Consider the following 20,664-nt stretch of genomic DNA (forward strand, 5'->3'; position numbering starts at 1 on the left):
AAAATGAATTTTAGTAAAAATTATTTTTCCAGTCTTATTTTACGGTTTAAAAATATCTTTCAAGTAATATCTTCTGACTAGTAGCAAACGCCATAAAGGAATTTTTCAGAGTATTATTGAATGAATATAGAGAGCGTTAGAAGGGACTCTTCGATATGTGATTTTATGATTAAGAGGTAATGCTTTCTTTCAAATGTTATTTTCTGTTTAATAGATTTCTTTCAAGTAATATTCGTTCGCTAATATCATGTGACACAAAGGAATTGCTCCTATTATTTTTCGAAGGTTGACTGAAAGAAATTGTTACTTGTCGAATGAAGAAACATTCTGCGAGGTCTGTTGTAATTATTATTCATTTAATTATTTAATGGAATATATCAGGATCATACTTCCTATAAAAATGCAAACTAAATTAAGTAACTTTGCGTATTTCTTTTTTTAAAAACTTAATCTATTTTCCAAATTTACTAGAAAAATTCTTTCCTTTTAGTAAACACGCATAAATACCTTTTTAAGATGGGAACACTGTCTTGTCCAGCTTTAAAATCTGCTCTACTACAAAGGCAACACACTCTTGCTAATGCTTTCCAGCCAAGGGATGATTTATCATATTGAACACCTTAAGTAAATTTTTTGAAAAAAAGTTGTTATTGAAAAATTAAATACTAGTGAAAACAAGTGGTATTGAATTGAACAGTTGTTATAACAGAAAATATAAATGTCTAACACGAGCATTCAATATTCGTCAATCGTCATTACGACAGCAATGTTCGTCTTTTGCTAAAACTTTTCTTTTTATATAAATATGTTTTTTTATTGTATATTCATGAGAGTAGGGGATACTGCATTATCTGACCTTTATCTGGATCTGACTATTGTTACTTTTTTTTATCTATCATCAGGGGTGTGATGTATAGAAATCAGGTATATCAACATCTCTTTCTTAATCCACATTATAACTTATGAGATTATGGGTAACTATATTTCTAAAAGAAAAATTTCGTTGATTTAGGTTCTTGCATTTTGTGACAAACAATATTTCTCCTAAATCACTTAATTCCATGAAATTAATTCTAACTCCCTGAATTAATTCCCGATTCCATGAAATTAATTATAATTCTATGAATTAATTATAATTCTATGAATTAATTCTAATTCCATGAATTAATTCCTAATTCCGTGAAATTAATTTCTTTTTTTTTATGGAACAAACAGTAAAATTGCAAATACACGCTAAAGAAAGTGGTTAAAACACATGCTAATTGTCAATGCGATAATGATTAAGCGTAGAATTTGTACATACTTAGATGTCATTTATACATTTGTTAGAACTGCATCAAGAAAAATGGATCAGGTAACAGAAGCATTGACATTCACAATATAGGTTGACATTCGCAAATGCGAAATTAAGCTCATGCTTTCAATGATTAAACTTACCTGATTGATCTTCTGTTGTATCAGCTTCAATGATTTGGTTATCGAACCACATGTGAGCTACCGTCATTCTATTTTGTGTTAAAGTTCCCGTTTTATCCGAACAAATAGTGGATGTTGAGCCTAAAGTTTCTACAGCTTCCAGATTTTTTACAAGGCAGTTCTTCTGGGCCATTCGTTTGGCAGTGAGGGTTAAGCACACCTAGATACAGGAGCATTTTTATTTATTTTTATTTCTCCATAAGTCTTACAAATGGAACAAAAATATATATGCAAGCAGAGAAGAAGGAGTAGCTTACTGTAACGGTGGCTAGTAATCCTTCGGGCACATTGGCGACGATGATGCCGATGAGGAAGATGACGGCATCCAACCAATGGTATCCGAGGATGAAGGCCGTAACGAAAAAGGCCATTCCTAGGAAGACAGCCACCCCTGTAATGATGTGAATGAAGTGGGCGATTTCTCGAGCAATGGGAGTATCTCCCATCTCCAGACCTGAAGCTAAATTGGCAATTCTGCCCATCACAGTTCGATCTCCGGTATTGATCACAACACCGCGGCAGGTACCTGCAATGTCATAAATTCCATTGTTAAAAATATATTCGTGTAAGCAGTCTTACTAATATAATTGAAAAAGTCATTAGAAAAACGGGTTAAGAGACATTCTATTGAGTGTTCTTAAAATGTCACTTAACACTTCATCAACTAAGTTCTTCATTTACTTTTGTACGGCAGGTGCCTGCAATGTCATAAATTCCATTGTTAGAAATATATTTGTCTAATTGAAAAAGTAATTAGAAAACGGGTTAAGAAACATTCTATTGAGTGTTTTTAAAATGTCACTTAACACTTCATCAACTAAGTTCTTCATTTACTTTTGTACGGCAGGTGCCTGCAATGTCATAAATTCCATTGTTAAAAATATATTTGTCTAATTGAAAAAGTAATTAGAAAACGGGTTAAGAGACATTCTATTGAGTGTTTTTAAAATGTCACTTAACACTTCATCAACTAAGTTCTTCACTTACTTTTGTATGGCAGGTGCCTGCAATGTCATAAATTCCATTGTTAAAAATATATTTGTATAAGCAGTATTAATAACATAATTGAAAAAGTTATTAGAGTAACGGGCTAAGAGACATTCTATTGAGTGTTTTTAAAATGTCACTTAACACTTCATCAACTAAGTTCTTCATTTACTTTTGTACTTTATTCATTTCCTTCAGCCCCATTTCCTTATTCAATAGATTTTTCGAATCTTTTTTATTAATGTAGTATTATGAATGACACATCTATTTTACTTAAATGAATTTCGTAAAAGTATTGCAGATAGATGCCATTTTTATTATTATAACACTAATTTTGTTTAAAATGTCTGTGCAAAACGTTAAACATTTTGACGATTCAAATATTTTGAGTGTAAGTAGTTTAGTTTTATAGTTTGATTTCGAATGTCGAGGATGTACTGTATGCGTGGATGCACTTGGAATGTCACTAAAAACAATTTCTGAACACTAAAAATGGTGGCAACTACATTACACAAAAGTGGTGATCTATTAAGTGTTCCACAACACAAAAAACTAAGGATAGTTCCTACTGTAGTGAAATACCTAGAATGTTCTTTTATTTTGCTTAGTGTAAAGCCCCCACTATGTTTGTTATTCAGTAACACTAAAATTTATAATTACAGTAAGATACGACTTATATAAGAATCAGTAAAGTTATTTGTACGCTACAATATAAATTAATAATCAGTAATTTGGATTGTATACAGACACTAACACTTAAAATAAAATTAGTTTGTAAGTCAAACATACGCGTAGCACAGTGATATTATTAAGACGAATTTGAACTACTCTAAACAGAACAGAAATGGACAAAAGTTACACGTTATAGAATTATTTAATTCAGTTTTCAGAGATAGTTACATATTAAAATTTAAATATCCTTATGAGACGCAATTAAAAACATGCATGCATATTTTAACAGCTAACTTGAGTTTCTGTCAATGAAAAGTAGCATTGAAAACAACCAAAAACATTCGTCAACTCGTTATCCATTGTAAACAATTACAGACCATGTCCGAAACGCACCATCATTGGAATTTTCGGAAGAGAAAATATTTAATGTATGGTGTGAAGGCGTGTGGTTCTGGTGTACACTTTTTGAATTTTAAGTGCCCAGAGTTTTCATAGGCTATTTAAATAGTATTTAAAAGCTCATTTTGGTGTTAACTTAAAGAAAAAAAAATTATTCACGCAATTTTTAGGTTTATTTAACATTAATTTCGGAGAGATATTACCAGAGATGGGCAATTGTCATTCAGAATAAAGAATAAAAAATGATGAATAATTATTCAGAATCTTTCTGAATAATGAATAAAGATTTATTCATTAGTCAGAAATATTTTGAGTAAGGAATAAATCATTCATTGTTTTCAATCGTTATTCTTTGTTCATTAGTCAAGAATAATTGAACAATTTCACTGCTCAAGAAGAATGGGCACGGAATATTCTAATTGACTACGATTGTGACTAGTACTAATAAAACGTGCAAGGTAATAAACTACTTGTAATTATTTTTATAAGTTACAAGTAACGATTTCAGATAAAAAGTGATTATCATTACCTGCAATCACAAGACGCGATAACTGGTGAAAATATACATACGTACGTACAAATGCGTACGTATATGCGTACACGCAAAACACGTACAAAGGTATTCATACAATGGGTATGCTCTCGCAATGTACTTGCGTATGCACTATGTAATAGCAGTTTATATACGGTAGTTAGCTCATACAACGTACCCCCATATATATAAATACAGGCGTACATAAAAGAGTTGGGAGTCGAATACAGGAATCAATTACAGGCAATTACAGCTATGTAATCAATTACTTGTAATCGTGGTTACCATTTTCAATGTCCATGTATTCACGTAAGCTCAATTCAATTTATGTTTATACAATTATGCATACACTCGAGATATATATATATATATATATATATATATATATATATATATATATATATATATATATATATATATATATATATATATATATATATATATATATATATATAGTACACATGTACCTAAATACATTCGACATTAATTGTAATTATGTACATACATATATTATGCTTATGTGCATACATTTATTAGACATACATGCTTTGTACATAAGTGCATGCAGGTTTGTCCAAGTTGAATGTATACAATTTATTAAGTTATCTAAATTTCAAAACTTTACCTATAACGATTACTAATAACAACTCAAGCATTCTAAATGACTCAATCAAACGATATTTAAAATCAATTGTCAGTTTTAATTGTTCTATATCATTTTAAAAATATTTGAATAAATGATATATGTACATATTTATACATTATATGTATAAATCTGTACATATATCTTGTGAATAGTAATGAATAGTAAATTTCTTACGTGCATGTACAATACTCGTACATACCTACTTATATATATATATATCAGTAATTATGCTTTAATCAGTTACAGTCTATCTTTAAAGAGTATTCAATGAAATTCTCTTATATATTTACAATTTGTGTATATTATAAAAAAGAAACAAATAAAAAATAATTCAAGCATATATATATATATATATATATATATATATATATATATATATATATATATATATATATATATATATATATATATGTATATATATATGTATATATATACATATATATATATACATATATATATATATATACATATAAATATGTATACATATAATAAAAGAATTAAAACTCTTTCGGTTTCATAAAATGTTTTTGTTAAAGAGTAAGCGTAGTGATATTCTATTTTGGGAATTCAAGGCTGAAAACATACCATTGAATAATAATTAGATTTATATTTCAAAGGAGGAGTTATTTTTAGAATCTTGTCCCTCTTTCACTTCCATATTAGGAAGCATTAAATGATTTTCCATAATGCTTAGAGTTACAAAGGTATGTACGACTGGAACCTGATTACACCAATCTCTGTAATATTTAATGCTGGACCGAAGGGTTTCGCATGTCTCTTGCTGAATAACGTGTACCAATAATAATCTGCCGGACCCATCCGGAGTCTTGTCCATACCCCCTCCCTTGTGGAGTGAAAATGTGAACTGTTATAACCACCAGCATAACTCTTAATAAACCTTTTGATAACTTATTATGGCTTTTGACTGCATTTCTAAAGATGAATACACCAATGATAACAGGGATGTAGCCCTGTTATTATATATATATATATATATATATATATATATATATATATATATATATATATATATATATATATATATATATATATATATATATATATATATATATATATATATATAGTAAGAGAAAGAGTAGATTTTATATGTATGCATAAAAAAGACTAACCTTCTACGCAATTCGTTGAGAAGAAAGCCACATTTTTTGTTTCTAGAGGGTTTTCATTGGTCATTTCAGGTGATCGGCTTTGGGGTTCGGACTCTCCGGTCAGAGAGGAGTTGTCCACTTTACAGGAAGATGCGGAGATTATACGAATATCCGCTGGTATCCGATCACCACCTTTCACTTCCACAATCTCACCTGCAACAACGCCTTCTGCTGGAATTGTGTATTTTTGACCTTCTCGTATTATTGTGGCATACTGAAAACACAAGTAGTCATCCGATTAAGTGAACAGAATTCCACTTCTTATTTCTTATATTGAATAAATAATATTAATTAATAAAACTAAGTAAATAACTAAAATAAAAGATCGTTGAAATCCGACAGCTGCTTCAGCCCTATGGGAAAAGTTTCAATATCACTGTAAAGTTAAATGAAGATGAGATAGGGAAAAGAAATTTTAGTTATTAATTTTATCATTATCATTGATTTATCTTTATTCTATATGCCCTTCAAAATGTTTTTCTCTAAATAAACATACGTTGAATATTTTTTTTAATAAGAATCCCCAATCGGAAAAGTATGGTACAAATAATTTAAGCAGGAGAGTGGTTATAAGTTTAGACCCCTTTACTTTTTGTGTATTTCGCTGTATCTGGAGAGTTTTTTAAGCGAATCAAAATATTTCCCCCCACAATTATAAAAATCATCTATCCATAAACAATTCTGCATAAAAAATATTTTTTAATAATTATTTAATATTTTACTTAACAGTCAAAAAAAATGTTGAATAGTTAGATAAACAAATTTTTACATTCTTTTAAACTGTGTAATTTTAAATGATAAAATATAAAATTTTGAGTAAATTAGGTCAAGCAGCTTTTGAGTTATAAAATATTTTTTTTAAAAAATTGCATTTTTAATTTTTCTTTCTTAAGAACTATTCGATCAATTTTTCTAAAAAGTTTTACTTTTTATTAATATTTACTTAGTTGAAAATGGTGTAAAATATAGCATAACTTACAATTAAAAAATTTTGACCATTAATAAATAAAGTAATCAAAATATTATATAACTATTAAAATATTTTTTGCATGAAAGAATTTTTAGATAAACGATTTTTATAATTCCGTTTTTATAATTGGTTGCAATATGGTGCCCTGAAAGATTGGCCAACAAATTCGCGATACTGATATCTGAATGACGATGTCAATCAAGTGGACATTGGGGAAAAAGTCTTTCAACTGCTCCCTGTATTTTCACAGTCATAAATCCAAATCTGCCGGTAAAAGGGTATGTTTATTCTGAGAAAGTGAATTTTTGTGTCTGAATCTATAACTTTTAATAATTAGCCCTAGTTAATTAGCATATTTTGAGCCTGCCCTTTGAACCATTATTAAGATTAGCACACTTACTACATTAAAACATAAGTTATTTAAATATCTTATTTTCTGGTTTACTGTAATAGTCATAGTATAAAAACAACTGTCTGTTTTCAACGATATTTCATTTGTGCTTTTTTATTTGCTTTCTTTTTTTTCTGCGTTATATTTTGATACCCTCTTCTTTTCAATTAATTAAATTAATTTATAATAATTTTACAAATAAAAATATCAATGAACAATTTTCTTATCGCATTGACTTTACAAAGATTGCACCTTTAATAATCCCGCTAAATTTTAATTCACCAAAATATTTATCATTGAGTTAGTGAGAATTGAATGTTCTGATTTCAGTATTTGTATTAAATTCCACATTTTATAAAAAATTAAATATGATGCTTCTAGAAGTGCAATTGGTGACTTCAAACTAACATAGAAAATAAATAACATCCGTGCTTTATCAAAATAGTCTACATGCACACTAAATCTAAATGAATCCAAATCTGTCACGCCCTACATTCACTTACCCGCTAAATTATTTTTTATTAATATCTGTTCATTTTGTAATATATTTTTACCTAACAGAAGTTTTTTTAATGTTACATTATTATGTGTTAAATGAGTACTAATATCTTTGAACTAAATGAGTATACGCAAGTATATTTATGATTAATGAGTGAAACTTAAATCGAAGAATATATTCTTTACTTTTGCGTTAGACGAACTCTGTTAACGGAATTTTAAAATTGATTCTTATCAACTATTTCAAGTTGAACTTATAAGCAGCAGTTAAAAATCAAATTGCATGTATAAATAAGATCTAAATTTATAAATCTCTAACATAAACTAAGCTAGTTGTTCACTAGAAAATTTTTACTGTTTTTGAGTAAAGTCAACTTGAGTCAACTTTTGAGTAAAGTAAAGTAAGAAACACTTACCTGAGGAACCATATTTTTGAAGGATTCCATAATTTTAGAGCTTCTAGCTTCTTGATAATAGGAGAAACAACCCGTAACAATAACTACAACCGATAACACGATACCCAAATACAGCTGAAATCAGAAGTTTAAACTACATATGAATCAAATGGAAACAAATACTAAAAACAGCAAAAAGCAAAATTAGAAAATTTCAAACATGCGGTATTTATTATTGTCAATATTATTTAGCAATTATTATAAGAAAGTCAAGTTTTTCTGTTGAAGATTCTAGGTCTAGACTGGTATGCCTGTTTTTGAATCCAATCTTTCTGAAATCTGATTAAATGAATTAAGTTAAAATATTTTATGCTATACATTTATGTTTTATTCCTACATTACATATCATTGTATTGCGATAAAAAAACGAAACAGTTTGCAATGTTTAAAAAAATTAAAGGTTTTAAAAATTCAAGAATAGAGATATTTAGACTGCATTTTAGAAAATTCAATTAAAATATCACATATTTTAAAAAATAAAATGGAATAGGAATTAATTATCGAGTCGCCAATAAATCAAAGTTAAAAAAAAAATTTTTTTTGGAAAACCACCAATTTTTGAAAATTTGTATGAGCACACAATTTTGTTTCAGTTCACTGAATAATTTGAGCTTCGAAAAATCATTTTAACATATTACTTTTACCCGAAAAAAGTCTTAACTCATAGCTGTAAGGATCTTGCCAAGAATTTTTATGCAATACAAAAAATACACTTTTCACTTGTTATGATCTTGTTAATATTTTCTGTGCTTAGTAAAGAAATATTTATGCTTTATATCCGCAGTTTCATTGACTTAATTAAAATAATTTTATGACCTATTTTTGTCAGTACAAGATAATTTGTACTCTTGCAATCGTTATTGATGCCTTGAAAAATTAACATAGTCAATATTTTTTGCCCGATAATTTGATTAAAAACTTATGAGGTGGGAATGATAATGGTTCGGTTTATAAGAATAAAGGTGTGTTCTTACATTGTCATCTGGGGGCTCTTCGAAAGTGCCAGCTTGGATGGAATATGCAATGAAACAGAGGATGGCGCCTATCCATAGTAAGAGGGCGAACCCACCAAATAGGTTTTTACAGAATTTCACCCATTCGGGAGTTTTTTTGGGAGGAGATAAGGTATTAGGCCCGTCTCGCTCGTAGATTTTACGAGCTTGAGCTTGCGTCAGTCCCTGGAAAATGTGCATTTTAATGTAATATAATGCAACATTGCAGTTATCTCTAATAAATGAAAGAGCTTAGTGGAAGATCATGTTAAATGACATATTGAAAATCAATATAATTCAAAAGATGATAGGGGGATATCTTGTTTCGGTATATTTCAATAGGCATATTTCCAATAACATTATAATTTTCTTCGATTAAGCTCTTCAAAGATTCAAGAATAAAGAATATAATTATAAGTAATGTAATATTTTTATATAAATAAAATTATAAAGAATATAGTTATAAAGAATGTAATTATAATAATGTAATACTTATAAATAATGTTGATACATCCTTAGCGGAAGTGAATGTCAAATAACGTATCCAAAACACTCGCGTTTTCAGGTTTAAGATCATGTTATAGTCGATTAAAAGTGTATGACACATAATTGTAATTTCATTTGGGTTTGGGTTACATTTCTAAAAGATGCTGTGTTAACAGCTTGTACTTATATGTTCTAAAACATAAATGTCCACATATATTCAAATGCTATTTCCAAATGACTTCACTTCCTCTAAACTTCACAAACATTAAAAAAATTAGGAATATAACTAATTAATAGCTTGAGGGATTGTCTAATAATTAACATGAGTGACTTATTGTGTTGCAATGCATGAATAAAAGTGTATGACACATAATTGTAATTTCATTTGGGTTTGGGCTACATTTCTAAAAGATGTTGTGTTAACAGCTTGTACTTGTATGTTCTAAGGTATGAATGTCCACATATATTCAAATGCTATTTCCAAATGACTTCACTTCCACTAAGCTTTACAAACATTAAAAAAATTAGGAATATAACTAGTTAATAGTTTGAGGAATTGTCTAAAAAGTAACATGAGTGACTTATTGTGTTGCAATGCATGTCACAGCGCATTTGAATCGATTGTGATTGGTGGAGGAAAAATTAACTTAAACATGTATGATCACTAAGTCATTTCTGACTATCTGGAGATTAAAGGCAGTCTTTTTGTGTAAGCAACGATGCAACACTAGATGAAGAAATATGATTGCCACCAAAATTATGTGTGAAACTCGGAAAGCTCACTGTCATAACTTTTCTCATGATAAAAACGATAATTGGTAATGGTTTACCAAAATTCCAAATCCACCAGGAGCACAAAGCACTCTTGAAAACCGTGAAAAGTTCTGCGATAAATCGCAAGCTGGAAGATCATCAATGACCATCACCGACGAAAGTGTAGCGTGTGTGAGTAGCCTTAACTCTGTACGTCGTTTGAGCATTCGCTTAACGAACAAGACATGAGACACTCTAACAGAGTACCGTTTCTGATATTGTGATGAACAATCTGCTGAGGATAAAAGTGTATGAGGGAAAACACTGTCACTTTCGCTTTCCTCGCGAATCGCTTCTAGGCAGATTCAATGTCCTCGCGAATCGCTACTAGGCAGATTCAATGTCCTAGCGAATCACTTCAAGGCAGATTCAATGTCCTCGCGAATCACTTCTAGGCAGATTCAATGAAACCAATAATTCCTCAGGCATCTTAACACGACTTTTCGAAACTTTTTCTAATTCCTGCCCTTAAGCACACTCATAGAAAGAAATCATCTCGAACTGTTGACAAAAGTAAATAGGCTTGCATTATGGCTCTGAAGAATCTTCAGGAAAAAGTAACGTGAAGCTCTTGATGCCTGGAAACCTCGTAGAAAGCAATGTTTCGACGTTAAAGAAGTTTGTTTTGTTTAAAAAGTTATCGATCAAACCAATAATTTATTCTATTGTTCCATTGACATTACTTTCCGGACTAATCCTGCATTTTTTAGATTTTAGAACTGACAATACTTTTAAAACTAAATGTAGAATTGTTTATAGGAATTACATTCTGTTAATGAATATTGTTTATTTTTCCAAACCTTAAAAAAATTATTAACAAATTATTAATAAATTATAACTTAGAATTTAAAAAAAATTACAGATTTTTAATATTTTAAAGTGAAAAAAACTTTTTTTTAATGCTGTAAATAAATTCCTACCTTTTCTGGGTCTGTTCCTAATCGTGTATATAATTCCTGTAGTGTAATTTTGTGCTCGTCCTGAAAATCAAAATAAAAAGTATAAAATTTACAAAATTTTATGAATGAGAGAAAATAATACTTAGAACCAGCAATTCATCGTTATAAGCAGCATGAACTGATCAAACAAAATGAATTTACTCTGTAGTAGCAACTCTGTAGATTTAGTGACAAGTATTTGTCCATTTTCAAGTTTTTTGGTGATTTTTAAAAGGATGGAAATCTTTTACAAATAGACCACCACGTAATTCGGAAATGTTGGCGATTATTTGTCAATAACGGATAACTAATTATGTGTCAAGAGCTTAGATTTTTGATTTTAAAATACCTTAACCACAATTTGTACCTTTTCTCTCTTTTTTATATAATAAAAAGTTTTCCGAAAAAGAATGCAATTTATTACATTTTATAAGAATCTTTAAGCATAGAATATTATATTTTGTAAACTTAAACAAGTCTTCCGTTTTATATTTTGAATTAAAATGAAGTCCTGTAATAAATTTACTAGCCTTGTTAACGAATTCAATGAATTCAAGTACCACTATTACATGATTTTCCTTTTTTTTACATATCAATGAAAGTAATACCTAGACTTTACTTTAAAAGATAAACAAAAAGTTATGAATGGTTTTGTTTGTATATAAAATTGGGGATGTGCCAGCTTTTGTTTTATTTTTTTCTCTCTTGTATTAGGCAGCCAACTCGCACTTTCATTCATAAAAATCTTCGTGAATGGAAGATAGTCTGCTGAACAGAAGCCAACACAATTGCGATTAACATACGCTCGGCAACAATTTAATTTTTCTTCCGCTTTTCCAGGTGCACGTGATGGCGGAAGGTAAACTACGATGAAATTATTTTGGATCCATGTCAACAAAGAAACATGATTTTCAATACTTTTTGGACTATTTCCAAATCGCTACTTTGGTTCAATTATGTCGTTAAAATATTTCGTTAAAAGGCATCACTCTTTATTATGAAACACATCAGTTTGAGAACTGTGGGAATGGGAGGTCAGCTTTTTTCTGTAATTCCTAAGTTAATAAGTTATTGTTCTGTTTACGAAGCACAGCCACATCTTGTGAGGAATAGTGAATACTTATTCGTAATTCTTTCAGAAAGGAGTACTTTAGAGTTTTTATTGAATTTTTACATTGAATTGCAGAAATATATAATCGCACAATTAGCGTTAAATATATCTAGTTTAATATCATTAGTTTTTCAGTCTCAGAATTTTTGAAGAATTTTTATTTTTGCGTTATTCATTTTAAAAAATAACTTTAAGGCACTCAAATTTGCTTACCTTTGTGAAATGATAAAAAAAATTGTATTTAAAACAAATTGACAAAAAAAACATGGAATTACTCACCCATAACTACTAAATTTTTACAATTTTGTTGATTTTTGAGAGAAAATGTGAAGAAGTAAGCTATCGTGTGTTTTATTTTCCAAAATAGTATTTTATTTATTGCATCTTTATTTATTAAAAACTTTATTTATTATTCTTTTCAGTGATTTTGTCCTATAAATTAAGTTTTTATCACCAAAAGGTGGTTCTTAAGATCATTAAGAAGCAAGAAAACTAGAAATGAAAGTTTAATTTAAAATTGAAGATGCGAGAGTTTGAAGCTCTTACGACGAGACAAGCATGAAACATAAAATCTTTTTAGATAAAATAAATATTGCACAATTTTTCTTAACAAGCTTGTAAAAAGTAGACACCATTATAGTGTTTATATGCTTTTTAAAATTCTCTAAATTAATTAAAAGTTTTGTAACTTTTCATTGAAATTGAGACTTATTTCGAAATTATATGCTTCTGAAAAAAATTTTTTTTTTACTCTATAATTTTCTCTACCACACTATAAGTTTTAAACACTATAAACACCATAAGTTTTAAACCAAATAATATCCATACATAGCCATCATTTTTCAAGCTTTCTCCTCTTATTTGAATAATATTTCCACAAATACATTTATGTATTTTGAGTCTTCAAATATGTTATTTTATTTATATCTTCGCTTTTTATCTATTAAATTGTCTCCTTGCCGTATGTAAGACATAAATATGTAAAAATAATGATGATTTTTAAAAGCTCTGATTTTATTCTATCACGATTCGTAAAAATTAACCAATCAAGTGAGTTTATAACGATTAAAATTAATGCTTATTTCCATAGTCTCGTATTTTTATTAAAATCAAAGATATTTCGAGTGACACATTTATTATTTAAGTATAATATTTTGCATAAAAACTGAATTTGTGTAAGATGAACTTAAACGTTAAGTACTTAACTACTGTAACTGTTAACTAGGAAAACTTCGTATGTTACATGTTATAAGAACCCAAAATGCATCTATCTGCCACATAATTCTTGAATTTGTTGTCAAATCCTGCTACAATTTCCTAAAAAGCAAAATTTATGAATTTTTTTCTTAATGAAAGCTTGATAATTTGCCTTTATGAACAAATGTAACCTTAAAAATAGATTTGATCAATGTTGCATATTTTGATAGTTTATAATAAGCTGTACAATTATGCAAACCTATTACTAATATTCTGCAAACCTTCAGTTTAGAAACTTTATTTAAAAGATTCTTGTTATTTTAACGGAGAAAAATTTTTTTGTTTGGAAATGTAAGTGTGGCTCCGATAAAAATGACAACTATGACAAAACCGCCTCTGGCAACTGATGTCTTAAATATCGAAAGAGATTATGTTAAATATTTATAGATCCAGATTTTTGAGAATAAAAATTTAAATAATCTTTAAAGCTCTGGTTTAATGTGAATAAAAACCCTTATATATTTAAATCTATTTTGAACAAGTCTTCCATGTAATTTATGAGAAAAATTTTTCTTCCTAAAAAGAAGTCATTAATCATTCTTAAATGAGTGTAATTAATGAAGTATTTTGAATTAATTGGTTTACTTGAAGACAAAATTGAGCTTAATGCCCTGGAAATATTTCTATGATTAAGGCGCATGTTAATGCTCACGCTTAGATTTTACTAGGAATGTTTTATTATGATTAAAATAAAAACTTTGATGAAATACATTTCCTCATTATTTCCTTTACTTTACATAAACAATTTTTCTGAAATATTATGCCGTAGCTGTTAGATAACGCTGATTAAATATTCAAAATTATTTTAATGCGCAAAATTAACATAAATTGAAATAGTTTATGTTATAACTTATTTTTGAAGAAGTTAATTAAAGTTCTACTAATCAGAAAATAGCTTTTGCATCAACATGAAAATTAATTTTATATTATTAAATAAAATCTATAGCAAAAATTAAATACTTTTTTAATAATTTATCGAAAATAAAAAGGATGCATTCCGCAATAACTCAGTCCCGTAATAATGTTTGTTTTAAAAAATGGAAAATTTTTACGTAAGAATACTAAAAAACTCTAATTTTTTTCGAATTTTTTTTAAATCTTTGTAATCAGGGATTAGTTTCAGGAATACTAAAACCAGAAGTAGTTTTTTTATTATGAGCTGTACATGGTAGTACAGTATAATTAAAGAGTTAGTTTGCAAAAGTACTTTGTACTGTTGGCTATCAAACCGTGCCGATTTACTGGAGTCACAGCTTACTTAGAGATCTACCATATAATAAGGGTGCTCGCTAGAAATTTTCCCTTTAATTGGAATTTTTCAAATTATTACTTCTAATTAAATAGCGCATAGTCACGAGATTCAAAAGAGTGTCACCAAGCAGTATGGCCAAGCTGCATGGCATCGTTCGAGCTCTAACGTGTTTCGGGAAGCGTATTAAGGCATTACAGCTAATTGAGAATTGTTGTTTCTGTCACGAAATTTGTTTATGTCCGTCATTTGGGGTTGTTAAAGTTCATCCAAACATGTTTTTCTTCGCTTTTCTTTATTCACGTGAACGTCATTAAAGTCCGTTGAAAAACCAGAGAAATTTTTCAAAATGTGAATCAGTTTTCTTGCTTATAAATAATAGTTTATAATTGGTTTGTAGTTTAAATTTTAGATTTATATAAATAGTGTTCAGAAGAATAATAGGATTAGTTGTTGTTGGGTATGTTTGTTTATTGAGATAATTTTCAAAGTAATTTCCTGTGAAAGAGAGAATGCCAACTAAATATTAGTTTAGCCTTTGAATATGAAATGTTTTCCTACTACTGAGCCTTTTTCGAAGTATTTAATAAAAAAAAATTTAAAAAAAAAAGATGAATATAAAAAATGAACTACCACCAATAAAAAACATTTGATCTATCATTTTGGGTGTAAATACTTCAATTTTAAATTTTTTTTTTAACAATGTTGTATGTTCTACGCATATGTTACTCACCATATCAACCTCCTGTTTGAGGTCATTTAAGTCGGGTTTCCCCTTCGTTTTCCCCTTGTTACTCATTGTGACACTGTCTTTTATAGACTGCTCTTCGTTACAAGTACTGTTGGCAGTCACTGCCACCCGGTTGCTGTCCGAATCGTTTGGCTGTAAAGAATCACATAAAAATCAACATTTTATCACAGCAGGAAAATTTCTCTAGATATCCGTAAGAGTTAGCCATTAAAACTTTGTTAAAATACTCTTAAAACACAATTATATCACATCAAAGAGCAGTTATAGCAGTTTAATTTTGTATATCCGGTTGACAGGGATTTTGTTAAAATAAGTTTTCTCTGACTTTCCACAAAAAAATAAAGTTTTTTTTATCCTTTGTCTGTTATAACTGAGTCAAAGAAATACGTAATAATTAGATTTTTTTTTAAAACTTATTTTAAAATTATTTTCTTCAACAATTTCACCTTTGAATGAATTAATACTTTTGTATATTTTATTATTATTTTCTTAAGTTACTCTATTTCAAATATTTTTGTAAATAACTATTTACCTTCTGAAAAAAATACATTTATGTTTAAAGGAGACGCACATTTATACAAAGTGCACTTAAAAAATATTTTGAAAAAAGATGATACCCTTTGCTCAATTAGCTTTTATTCAGCTTAGAGAACCGAAAAAGTATTCATGTATAGAAAAGGTATTTAAGTATAATTAATTTGAAAATGATAAAACTGGAAATGGAGAAGACTTCTTAGAGAACCGATACGATAAATCAGCGAACATTATTTTCTTTTTGTTTTCTTTATTCTAAAACGCATTTTTTTCACCTCAGCTATTATAGTTATAAAAAATTCATTACATAAGTGCAATTATAATGTTAAAGTTTTATTATAAAATATGGTCTTCAATGACAATGTAAAAAATGTAAATTGAAAAACATTTTGCCTTCTCTAAAGAACACTAATTTTTTTCTCTTAGAAAGGAAAACAACAACTTATTTATCATTTCAAAATTAGTACGCATAACCACACACTAGAAAACATATGTTGAAATTAAAAACTTGCTTAAATTTCTTTCTTTCTTAATAAAAGAAGAAAACAAAAACTTTCCTCTCTGAATTAATATCGTCTACTTCTTCAATGGATCGAAAGTTTCAAAAATTAGTCTAAACATGCTTAAAATTTTTTTTAAAAAATCGACAAAATAATTTTTTTTTAACCTAAAAATGGCTTAACAAAACTATTTGTACACAATAGCAATATTTTCTGTCGTGTTCAACGGCACCGATATTTGGATTGGTTCATCGAGCTGGTAGAAGATTCAAATAATTTAGTTCTACCAACTCAACGAACCAATCCACATTTCGATAACTTTAAGATGTCAGAAGATATTAAGTTATAGTTCTAAAATTTTTTATATCAATATTCTTGTTAAGAAATAATTGTTAGTATGAAGCACTACCGCCAGCCAACTAATAGAATTTATGAATTTTTATATACTTTTTCCTAATTTAAAGCATATTTAGTCAAAATTTCGTATATTTTGGCCCATTGCGGTTAAAGAAAATTGTGCACAACTTTAATGTCAGAATTGTAAGATAGTGCCTAATTTTTAGTGTTGGCAGTTAAAAACATTCACTCTCAACTCTTAAATGATTTAAGATTCTACGTATCTTTCGACCTACACTAACGTATGTTTATTATGCTTTAAAATTTTACTTAACGCATGCTTTTTTTTAAAATTCGTAGTGGTTCTATTTATTTATTTATGTACATAACTTGAGCTTTCTATTTTATTAAAATTTCATCAATTTATTAGTCTGGCTATAAAAAAGGAATGAAGTTCTTTTGTCAACCAATGAATAAAAATTGTTCTATTTTTAGAACTCGGCTTTCAATCTGTGCTTGAGATTTAGCGTTCCAATTTGTCCAAATTAAATATAATCCTGAATAGTACTTGGAGAAAGCACATTTTTCTTTTATCTCCCACTGCTATACGTGGGGTTAATATTTGGGCGTCACCCGAGTGCTGTAATTTGAGCTACAGCACGCAAAAGCCCCACCCGAATGTTCTGATACGTTATAGACCTCATTTTAGAATTCGGTAAATGACGTTGAGTGGAAAAGAATCGATAGGTAATTGGTGGCATCAATTTTTTGAAACTGTACTTTAGTTTATATTTCTATGAATATTATATTGTTTTATTACTGAAGTTAGGTAATAAAAATATACAAATTTCAAAAAATGTATTTCAATTTTTAAAATTACGAGTTGGGTTTAACACTGTCGGTAACTTTCTGATTACTGTTTGTAACTTGTAGTTACAGACAGTTTATTTCGACAACTTCTTTAGAATAACTTTGTTTAAAGAGATTCTTATATAAAAGAGGTAATTTTGTGCTTATCAGAAATTTCATTTACTACTTGAAGTGACGCTTAAGTAGATTTATACCAAAATAAAGTGCTTAATGAAAGAAGGCTCCTAGCAACATTAAGAAAAAGTGTAAAATTTTGGGTTTCAAAACATGTTATTGTCAGCTGCATCAACAGAACTTAATTTCTCTGCCAGATCTTTAAATGAAATGATTTTTAACAGGAAAATGCATCTTGTAAGTAACTACCTGCAATTGCAAAATTTTGCACAGCAGAGTTTTTAAAATTCAGTGAAAAGTCACTTAGAACATGCTTCTAGTAAATGTTTTAAATTGCAGAATGTAACTAGAAACTTTGGATCATGATTAACCATAATATTATTTAAATTTTTCAAAACCTTAATAAGTTGCCAAGTTGCACTTTAATGCAACTTGGCATTAGTGTGCAAATTAAACCATCTTACACTTAGCACGATATTATGAGTAAACTTTACTGGCAATAAGATTCGATTTAAAACATTATTAAAGTTTAACTTTATTTTAGTTCAAAATAACAATATTATGGTGCAAAGCTGAATTGAGTTATCTGATTGTGAAGCCAGTGAAAAAATGGTCGAGAAATAGTCATTATCATCAATATCAGTGGCTCAGGCCTAAACTTTATCCACCTAGACACGATCTTGGTGATATCTGATATCTTGGTGATCCTGAAGCAAAAAAAATATAGAAAGGAGAAGTAGGTTAGCTCTTCGAATACTTAGCTAACTGCTCGGTGTGGTTTGCTAAATCAGAAAAACAACTTACAGGGGGAGAAACATATTCTGATTTAGCAGAGTAAGATAAAGTAGAAGTCTTATTAAAGAGAAATTTCTTTCTGAAAAAGATTTATATCATATAAGAAATTGAAATTACAATAATGGCATTGGAATTCATAATACAAATTATATAACAAATTAATAAACATATTTTAAGACACAAATGTATAAAAAAATTTATATATAAATTTAACTTGAAAATATCACACTCACAAACACATAGGGTAAAATGGAAAAAGGGAAAGATAAAAATGTCATTCCATACTGCTAACATAATAACATATATAAGTTAAAAACAATACACATTCAAAATTCCACTTATTTCAATCACTCAAATATTTTATTATAGTGCAGTGCTGTAGTATTTTCGCACAGAAATAATATCAATTACTTCTGCTCTGAAATTGTCATGTGTATTTAAATATCTCAATTAAATTTATTGTATTTAAATACTGTATTTAAACATGTCAATTAAATGAATGAAATATATTTACGAGTTATAACTATAAAATGATACTGTGCTTTTTGATAAACTATATTTTCCTATCTCGTTATACAAATTTTTTTGAATTAGATTTATATTGATGCTATGTGCTTTCAAAATGTGTATGATTACGTATCTAATTACGTAAAAGATATATATTTTAGAATTAAATGTAAAATTATATTATGTGCTTTCACATTTCATAATTACTCGTCTCATTTAAAGGAGTGAATTCTATCTTAAAATCAAATATATAATGATGTGTGCTTTCAAAATATTTATATTTACACATCTCATTTAAAAGAGAGAATTCTATCTTAGAATTAAATATATAATGATATGTGCTTTCAAAATTTATCTTAACATATCTTATTACATGAGAGGTATATATTTTAGAATTAAATCTGAAGTGATATTATGTGTTTTTAAAACTTATAATTACGTATCCTATTCATATGAGAGATACATCAAATGCTTAATGCTATTGTGCTTTTTTTTCTTTAAAATTTCTGATGAAGTATCTCATTTTATAAGAGATATATTTTGAAATAAAATTTATAATAATGGTGTGTTCTATTCAAAATTTATCATTATATGAGAAAAATTCCTCTCATTATATAAGAGAAATATATTTTAGAATCAAATGTATACTGCTAGTATGTGCTTTCAAAATTCGTTTCTACCTCATTTAAGCACTCGTCTTCCATCGAAACATTCATCAAGTTAGGCTAATCACCAACTTAATTATGCTTATCTAATTAATAAGTCACTCATTTGCATTTTACATCTTTTTAATGACATGGCGGCTTAGATTTTCCGGTACAATATATATTTTTTAAATCGCTTTAATACTCTTAGAGTTATTATTGGGACCTCATGTAAAATGCATATGAACTCATATAGCTTCTAAGCTAAACACCACTATGACACTGAATGACTATTTAGTGCAACATATATATATTATTTGTGCTGGCACACTTCAATCTTACTCACTTCAGGAGCTAATCTTCATTTAGGTGTCAACTTTCTTCAAAAGACCTCAAACATTCAGTCAACCTGTAGAGAAAGAACTAATCTTCAAAATGCTATGTTGTTAAGACACTATAGCATTTTGCTACGATTTGTTGATTGCTATGCAACTAACTATATGCTAACACCTACGAGCGTGTGCCGCAAGAAAGCGTGCCATTGTAAATTTCATATTGCACCATATGATGAA

The 20,664-nt window shown here is 28.4% G+C and overlaps 1 protein-coding gene across 4 annotated transcripts in view; it reads right to left on the reverse strand.

The window, feature by feature from the left end:
• LOC107439305 (sodium/potassium-transporting ATPase subunit alpha) overlaps positions 1 to 20,664 on the reverse strand; it is a 121,781-nt gene that overhangs the window by 29,333 nt on the left and 71,784 nt on the right. For 2 of the 4 annotated variants that reach the window (XM_016051862.4, XM_071177037.2), the window contains exons 2-10: positions 20,439 to 20,501; positions 15,775 to 15,924; positions 11,407 to 11,466; positions 9,170 to 9,373; positions 8,157 to 8,270; positions 5,843 to 6,095; positions 1,734 to 2,002; positions 1,438 to 1,636; positions 508 to 619 (exon numbers count right to left, since the gene is read on the reverse strand). In XM_016051862.4, the coding sequence (XP_015907348.1) occupies positions 508 to 619; positions 1,438 to 1,636; positions 1,734 to 2,002; positions 5,843 to 6,095; positions 8,157 to 8,270; positions 9,170 to 9,373; positions 11,407 to 11,466; positions 15,775 to 15,840 (1,277 nt within the window). In that variant the 5' untranslated portion in view covers positions 15,841 to 15,924; positions 20,439 to 20,501. The remainder of the gene's footprint in view (positions 1 to 507; positions 620 to 1,437; positions 1,637 to 1,733; positions 2,003 to 5,842; positions 6,096 to 8,156; positions 8,271 to 9,169; positions 9,374 to 11,406; positions 11,467 to 15,774; positions 15,925 to 20,438; positions 20,502 to 20,664) is intronic. The other 2 variants (XM_016051861.4, XM_016051860.4) reach the window with 1 other exon arrangement.

Source organism: Parasteatoda tepidariorum, chromosome 3 (genome assembly GCF_982258835.1).
Source record: "Parasteatoda tepidariorum strain Cologne lab strain chromosome 3, Ptep-v5.0, whole genome shotgun sequence".
NCBI lineage: Eukaryota > Metazoa > Arthropoda > Arachnida > Araneae > Theridiidae > Parasteatoda > Parasteatoda tepidariorum.